Source organism: Apteryx rowi, unplaced genomic scaffold (genome assembly GCF_003343035.1).
Source record: "Apteryx rowi isolate R43461 unplaced genomic scaffold, aptRow1 scaffold_9, whole genome shotgun sequence".
In the NCBI taxonomy this organism is placed as follows: domain Eukaryota; kingdom Metazoa; phylum Chordata; class Aves; order Apterygiformes; family Apterygidae; genus Apteryx; species Apteryx rowi.
This window is the reverse complement of record NW_020451204.1, coordinates 142419-150196: the sequence shown is the minus strand read 5'-3', so window position 1 is coordinate 150196 and position 7778 is coordinate 142419. Positions and strand designations below refer to the sequence as shown.

The 7778-nt window shown below is 66.7% G+C and overlaps 1 protein-coding gene across 1 annotated transcript; it reads right to left on the bottom strand.

Moving 5' to 3' along the window:
• Window positions 1-2757: 2757 nt before the first annotated feature.
• Window positions 2758-7474, bottom strand: SMO (smoothened, frizzled class receptor). The gene is made up of 11 exons (XM_026091267.1): window positions 7271-7474; window positions 6621-6830; window positions 6137-6309; window positions 5743-5962; window positions 5435-5558; window positions 5187-5279; window positions 4937-5045; window positions 4392-4577; window positions 3948-4096; window positions 3713-3847; window positions 2758-3622 (listed from the first exon to the last, which is right to left on the bottom strand). The coding sequence occupies exons 1-11, from the start codon at window positions 7415-7417 to the stop codon at window positions 3279-3281; spliced, it is 1890 nt and encodes a 629-aa protein (XP_025947052.1). The 5' UTR covers window positions 7418-7474; the 3' UTR covers window positions 2758-3278.
• Window positions 7475-7778: the final 304 nt, after the last annotated feature.

Genomic DNA, 7778 nt, shown 5'->3' with positions numbered 1-7778 from the left:
CGCCTCGCCGCCCGCCGCGCGGGGGCCGTCGGGAAGTGTAGTCCTGGCGGGGAGGGGGGACTGCACACGCCGCCCGGCGTTCCCACGGCCCCGGGGTTGTGACAAAACAAGCGGAACGCCGTTAAAATTTAAAAAATAAATAAATAAAAAATCAGTGTTTTTCCAAATCCGCTTCTTCAGCAAAGGGCCTGTCGCGGGAGGGAAACTCGGAGCCCTCCTTGGCTTTTTATTACCGCTATTACGATTTAACGCGCTACCCGCGGGACCGAGCCGAGGGGCAAAACCGCCGCTTCGCTTCCCCGGCGCCGTTTTCCTGACGACGAAATAGGAAAGCAAAAATCGGAAGCTGCGCGCGGGTTTGCCGGCACGTTTCTGCCTCCGTAAGATCCAGAAAGCTGCGTCCCGGGGCCGATCTCAGCCTCGGAGCGGCCCGTTCCCGCGCCCGCCGAGCAGCGCTGGGAAAATCCAGCAAGCCTCGTTCTTCAGGAGAAATCCCGGAAAATCGAGAAGAAGAACGAATCCCAACGCCATCCTATAAGAGTATATATCTTATAATATGAGCTGTTGTAACTGCACCTCCCACACTGACCAACAGAAATTTAAGGTGATTCGGCCCGTTTCTGCCCCACGCCGCCGGGACGTTTGCGCCGAGGCTGATTTCGCCCCAGCTACTGATTTATCCTGCAACATCCCTGGGACCGGCCTGCGCCGTCACCGCTTTCATCCGGGAGGATGCCGGACGGACAGACGGACACATGCGTAGACATGTAATCACGCGAGCCCCGTTTCCTTAGGAAATCAGCCTAAAATAATAACTGGAAGAAATTAAAGCCGTTTCCACAACAGGAGGGCGGCAGGGGGGGAAGAGGAAGGGCCTTTTCGCTCCTTTGTAATGTAAAACGGAGCCTGGAAAATATATATATATATAGGGAAAAGAATAATAAATAAGGGACCTTTACGTGCGAAGCCGGCAACGCCTGGGCCACCGATTTGTCCCTCCGGACCTTAAAAATCAAGGAAAGGGGAAAAGACCCTCCCCAGAGAGGGAAAACTCGATGATTCGCCCGCGTCCCCTCGCCGAACCGCTGGGGCTGCTTCACCCCCCGAGCCCTGGCGAGGGAGAGGTGGCGGCTCCCGGGATAAACCCGCTTTCTCCTTCCCGAAGAAACGCTGCTTTGGCCCTGGGTGCTGAATTGGTTTTTTTTTGTTTTTTCTTGGTTTTGGTTTGGCCTGGGGGAACACGTGGGGGATGCGACGGGGTCAGCGCGGCTCCTGCCATGCCCCGAATTAAACGCTTTAGCTTTTTGTTGCAAAATGCCGTATCGTTGCAGAAGAGCTGTTTAAACAGATTGGAAAAAAAAAAAGCAACAAAATCCCTCGAGATAAACATTTCCCTCGGCCCCGGCATGAAGCGGCTGTTATTCAGCCTCAGCGGCTGCTGCACGGCCCTGGCTCCAGCCCGCAGAGCCGATGTGGCAGCCAGTCCCGCTCTCCCAACGCCGTTGGGAAAAGCGCGTTGGTCGCCTCCCGCGGCGCTAGGCAAGGACTAACGCTGCATTCGGCGCTGCTGCGCGAGCGTGCAACGCACGGGAGTGTGCAATGCACGGGAACATGCGACACATGGGAGCATGTGACGCATGGGGACATGTGATGCCCGGGAGCAAGCGACGCATGGGAGTGTGCAATGCACGGGAGCAAGCAATGCACGGGATGCACAGTAGCGCGCAATGCACGGGATGCACAGGAGCACGGGATGCACAGGAGTGTGCAACGCACGGGATGCACAGGATGCACAGGAGCACGCGATGCACGGGATGCACAGGAGCACGGGATGCACGGGACTGTGCAACGCACGGGATGCAGGGGAGCACGTGACGCACAGGATGCACGGGAGCGTGCGATGTACAGGATGCACAGAAGCACAGGATGCACGGGATGCATGGGAACATGTGAGGCACGGGAAGCAGGCAAGCGTGCGACGCACAGGAGCACATGACGCACAGGATGCATGGGAGCACGGGATGCACGGGAGCACGCGACACATGGGAACACGCGACACCGGCCCCGGAGCAAGTCCCACATTGCTGCTGCGGCTCCGGCTGGCAGTTCCTGCCGCGGTGCGGGAAGGCGTCGAGCCGGAGCCGGAGGCCTCTTCCCAGCAAAATAAAAATAACAATAATAAAAAAGAAAAGGGTCTTTTCTGGCTGCCGCCGTGCAGCCATGCAAACACCCCCGGGTGCCCGGCGGGACCCCGGCACCCTCCGGCCGGCTGCACCCCGAGCGGGAGCCGGGAGCCGGGGGATGCCTGGGCCCAGGGTGCCACCTGCTGGCAAGCGGCCCCCAGCCCCCCCCCCAGCACCCGCCGGCTCCATCCTGCCCCAGCAGCCGGGACCCCCCCCCGGCCTTCGCCCTCGCCGGCAGCTCCTTCCAGGCGGGAATTGCCGCTGGAGCTCTCGCGGCGCCTCCCCTGCCGCAAAGAGCCCAGAGCGGCCGCGACGGGAACTCGGAAAATTTAATACTGATACAGGAGGGTTTTCTCTTACACTGCACCGTGGCCCCGGGGAGGGCACCGGGGGGCCCGGAAGGATTTAACAAACACGGGAATAACGGACAACTACAGAAGGCGCCGGCAGGGACAGGGATCCGCCTACGCGGGGGCTCCGCTGCGGGGCTGTAACGCGGGGTTTTCTTTTATTTTTTTCCCTAAAAAACCCTTGGCTGGGGGCGGCGGTGCTCCCGCAGCGGGGTCTCCGCCGGGCCGGAGCGGGGAGCTGGAAGGCACTTGGGGACCACCGGGACGGTGGGATGCGGGAGCAGCGTCGCAGCACCCGGCGGGCGCGGGAACGGGGCCGGGAACAGCCGCGCCGCCTCGGCGTAGGACGCGGAGATTAAAAAAAAGGACCGATAAAAGGCTACGGGCGCAAGGAGGCGGAAGCTCTACGGACCATCTAGCCGTGGGGAGGGTGGCGGCCGCCCGCTCCCAGCCCCTTTCCCGCGGGAAGCGGCCCCGGGAAGCTCAGCGCATCTACCCTAACCTAAACGTGCYGCCTCCGAGCCGGCCGGGGGGGGGACGGACGCGGGGCCCCTCCGAGGTGTCCGACGGCGAGCGGCGCCTCCTCCGCCGCCGAGCATTGTCCCGGCTCCGAGTTCAAATCCCGGGAGCAACCGCTGAGATGCCGTCCTCCGGAGGGGAAAAGTTGTCCTCTGGGGGGGGAAAAGCCGGCCGCGATCCCCGCTCCGGCCATGGTCCCCGCTCCGACTGCTCCATCTTTCCGGCTCTAAAAGTCCGAGTCGGCGTCCAGCAGCTCGGCGTCCACCAGGTTGGTGCGGGAGTGGATGGGGGCCAAGGTGGCCCGGCGGCCCGGAGTCCTCGGCGCCAGGGGGGCGCCGGCGGGACGGAAGGGGTCTCCGGGCAGGCGGAGCGGCGGGAAGGCGCCGGGGAGGGCCCAGGCGTCCCCGGCGGGGCACCAGGGCTCCCGGGGGCCGGCAGCTCCGGGCAGCGGCGGCAGCTCCGGGCAAACCTCCTTCTTCTTCTTCTTCCTCCGCTTCTTCCTGCGGCCGCCGCGCTTGGCCGGGACATCGGCCTCCGGCGCCCACGGCTCAGCCCGTTCCTCCGGCGGCGCTGCGGGAGCGCGAGACGGGGCCGTGAGAGCCGGCCGGGAAGCCCATCCCAGCCCCGCTCCCCCCCATCCCCACCGGCCGCGGGACTTGCCAGGAGTCGCCACGGGCGTCACCGAGACGTCCTGGGGCAGGATGGCCCCTCGGCGGGCCACCATCCTGGTGACGTGCCGAGCCCACGCCGAGGACGCGTCGGCCGACGGCTCGTTGACGTCGAAGGCCAGCCCGGCTGCAAGGACACGTTGGGGGCGGGGGGGGGGCTCTGTCAGGAGGACGGCACGGAAGGGGCCCAGGCGTCCGGCTGCCGCCCTGCCCGCCGGGGGACGTACCCACGGGGCCGTCGTGCGAGACGGTGTGCATGCTGAAGGAGAGCTCCTGGGCCGGGTCGCGCAGCAGCTCCTTGCGCTTGGAGAAGGCCTTGGCGATCATCTTGCTCTTCTTAATCCTCTTGGGCTGGTTGTCGCTCTGCCCCGTCAGCCTGGGGGCACGGCGGGCTCAGGGGGCCGCGGGGTGGCCCGGCYCGGCCCCGCCGAGGGGGACACCCAAGGGTCGGGGACGGGGTTGGATGGGTCCCCTCCCCGGGGATGGAGGTGCCGCGCAAAGACGACGCGGGGTGCTCACGACCGCTCCTGCTCCCGTCCCCCCCGGAAAACCGCAATCCGCTGAGACCCCGCAGCTCGTCGCACTGATGGGCAAAGGCTTCCTCAACTTCTCATGGACCTGGGAGAAGCAGGGAAGGGCCACGCGGACCGGGGGCCGCCCCGGGGTCTCACCTGCACCAGGTGCGCTTCCAGATGAGCAGGGTGGCCTTGGTCCACACCCAGGTGCTCATGGAGACGCCGGTGCCGAACATGGCGAAGAGGTTGATCTTCTCCACCAGCAGGCTGGGCCGGTTCTTGATCTCGCAGTCCGGGATGGGCTTGTTGGTCTGCGTGGCGATGGTCACGTTGGCCTCGCACCTGCACGAGCCCAACAGACACCGGCCGTGAGCTTCGAGGGAGCCGGTGGGACCGGCCAAAGCCCGGCGATGGCGCTGAGCCCCCCCCCCAGCCCCGTGGGGCACCGGCGCGATGGGGACGCCGGGGCTCTCTGCAAGCCCCATGGCCACGTTCAGCTGAGCGCGAGGAGCTGTCGCTCCTGGGATGCCACCAGCACCGCAGGAGACCCCAGCGCCCCGGGGCAGGACCACCCAGGGCTTCCGCGGCTGCCGGTCCCGCGAGGGTCCACGTCTCCTAGCACCGACCAAGGAGCTCGGCCGGCGGCCGCGTCCCCCTCCCGCCCTGCCCGCGGGGCCGGGCCACGTCCCCGTCCCACTCACAGGACGTATTCCCGGAAGCTGCGCTCCCACTCCGCCTGGTTGAAGAAGTCGTAGAAGTGGCACCCAAAAGTGATGAAGACGAAGCCGAAGGCCAAGAAGCCGAAGATGCCTGGAAGAGAAGCGTAAGAGGGGCCCCCGGGTCCCAGCACGTCACTGCTTTAATGAGCTCCCCATCGATGGTGGGACAGACCCGGGTCCCCATCGATGGTGGGACGCAGACGCTGCCCCGAGCCCGGCGCGTGCCCCTTACCCAGCCGCAGCATGGTCTCGTTGATCTTGCTGGCCGCCTTCTCGCTCAGCAGGCCGGGGTGGTTGCTTTTGATGGAGAAGAGAGTCATGACCCCTGCGGCAGAGGGACAAGGATGTCAGATGGGGGGACACCAAGGACAGGCGTCCCCAGCTCCACGAGGGGGGGCCGTGAAGCACCACGGTCTCCACCTGCAGTGGAGGAGCCCAAACCGGAGTCCAGCCGGGTCCCCGTCCCACCTCCACACCTACCCCGGATGAGGAAGTAGCCCCCCACGATGAGGACCAGCCCGATGGGCGCCAGGACGAAGCCGGCCCGGTAGCGGTAGTTCTTGTACCCCACGAAGCAGATGCCGCTGACGGAGTCGCCGTCCACCTGGCAGAGACGGGGTGGTCAACCGGCCCCATCCACCTCCCCGCTCACGCCGCACCCCAGAGCCGGGGGGACCGGCAAAGTCCAGGATCCATCCGCGGCTGCGGTGCCAGATTAGGGCAGGGGGGCCTGGGGGACGGTCTCCGCGCCGAGCAGCCGGGCAGACACGGGACCGCGGCTCCATTACCTGGGCCACGGCCAGGATGGCCACGGTGAGGACGAAGGGGATGGACCAGGTGATGAGGTGGAAGTAGGAGGTCTTGCCCACCAGCGGCTGGTAGGTGGTGCCCAGCGCCTTGAAGGAGGTGTGCCAGGCGTAGGTGAGCATGACGAACCAGATGACGCCGGACATGAGCGAGTAGTAGACGATGACGAAGATGATGACGCAGGAGAGCGTCTCATTGGAGCTGCGGGGGGAGGCGAGACGGGGTCTCTCCCAGCTCCAAAAGCCGATCGCCCTCAGCGCGCCCACGACGGGCGTCGCAGCTCCCAGAGCATCCCAAGACACCCCCCCCCCCGGGACACCAGGCCAGACCCCCGGGCACCCAACGGAGGTGGCCGGCGGTCAAGGCRACACGTACGTGGGCTCCCCCAGCCTCATGGTGCCGTCGGCCCGGCACACGATCTCGTCGCGGGCGCCGTCCATGAACTGCGCCAGCCAGCCGATGCTGCCCACGAAGAAGCAGGCGTTGACGTAGAAGAGGATGACGGCGGGGTAGCGGTTCGAGTTCCTCCAGTCGGCGACGAAGGTGGCCTGGCGCGGGGGGGAATGGGGGGGGGGGCGGTCGGCACGGGGGGGGAGCTCCGGGCACTGCTCCCGGGATGCAGCCCCCTCCGGGACCTGGGGACCACGAGCAGGCCCAGCCCCGTAGCCTTGACCCAGGCCACCGAGGCCACCGCTACGCTGCCAGAGAGGCCGGTGGGAGATAAGGCAGGCAAAAACCGCAGCCGGAGGCAGGCTGTGGAGACGGGATCGCCGGCGGCTCGAGGGTTCGGGAGGAAAACCAAGCCCGCAGCCTCGACAGACAGCACCCAGCTCCCCCGTCCCCGCGGGGCTCGGCTCACCAGGGTGAAGAAGGTGCAGAAGATGGTGATGGAGCTGAAGGCGGCGATGTAGACGTGCATCTCCCGGTGCTCCTTCTCGGTGAAGAGCGGGTTCTGGCACTGGATCCCGCAGCCCTCCACGTCCTCGTACCAGCTCTTGGGGTTGTCCGTCCGCACCAGCGGCGCCTCGCACTGCCCCGAGCTGTTGAACTTGATGTTCTGCACCTCGTTCTGCCGGGAGCAGAGAGAGGGCCACCAGTGAGGAAGAGGAGGATGGATCCCGATCCCGATGGCCATCCTCCCCGCGGACACAGTCTCCAGCCCCTGGGAAGGGGGACGGAGACTCTCCGGCCTGCGGACCCCCGGCTGTTCCACCTCTGCGGGAAGGTTTCCACGCAGCAGAGCCACCACCAGGAGCACGCCTGGGACCCCTTCCCGCAGCCCCGGCTCCCGCGCRCCTCCCGGGCTGGCAGGGAGCAGAACCCATGGGAAACACCGGATCCCCCCAGCAAGCCCAGCCTGGAGACAGCACCGGGGTGGGGCTGGTAGCACCCCGGGGACACCAAGGAGGACACGGCCAGGACCCAAGCTGGAGACGCTGGACCGCATCCCCCATCCTGGTGGGAAGGGGGGGAGCAAAGCCCCGGGCGAGGGGGCGGAGGAGCCCTTACCGGGCAGCCCTCGGGGAAGCGATCCGGCGTGCACTTGAGGAAGTCGGGCCAACCCCGCTCGCGCTCCACGATGGTGCAGGGCGCCCGGGTGGCCAGGCACAGCGTCTGGCTCGGCAGCTCCACCTGCCCGTCCTCGCACTTGGGCATGTAGACGGCGCACAGCAGCGGCTGGATGACGTCCCAGCAGCGCGGGGCGTTGCGCAAGCCTGCCGGGGGGGGGGACAGCCACCGTGAGCCCCTCCGGCAAACCTGCGGAGCGGGGAGACGCCCGGAGCGAAGGAGGTGCTCGACGCCGGTGCCGTCACCCAGGCGGGTGACACTGAAAACGCTCCCGGCGCAGCCGGACCCGATTCCCTGGGGAGGTCCGTGACAGCCCCAAAGCACCGAGCGGCAGCTTCAGCCGGGTCCCCGCTGCTCCGGAGGCAAAGTGGGAGCTGCCCGGCCGCGGCGGCGTGCCAAGCCTTGCYGGGACCTGCCTCTCCGGCTCGGCTTGGCAGCACGGCCTTGC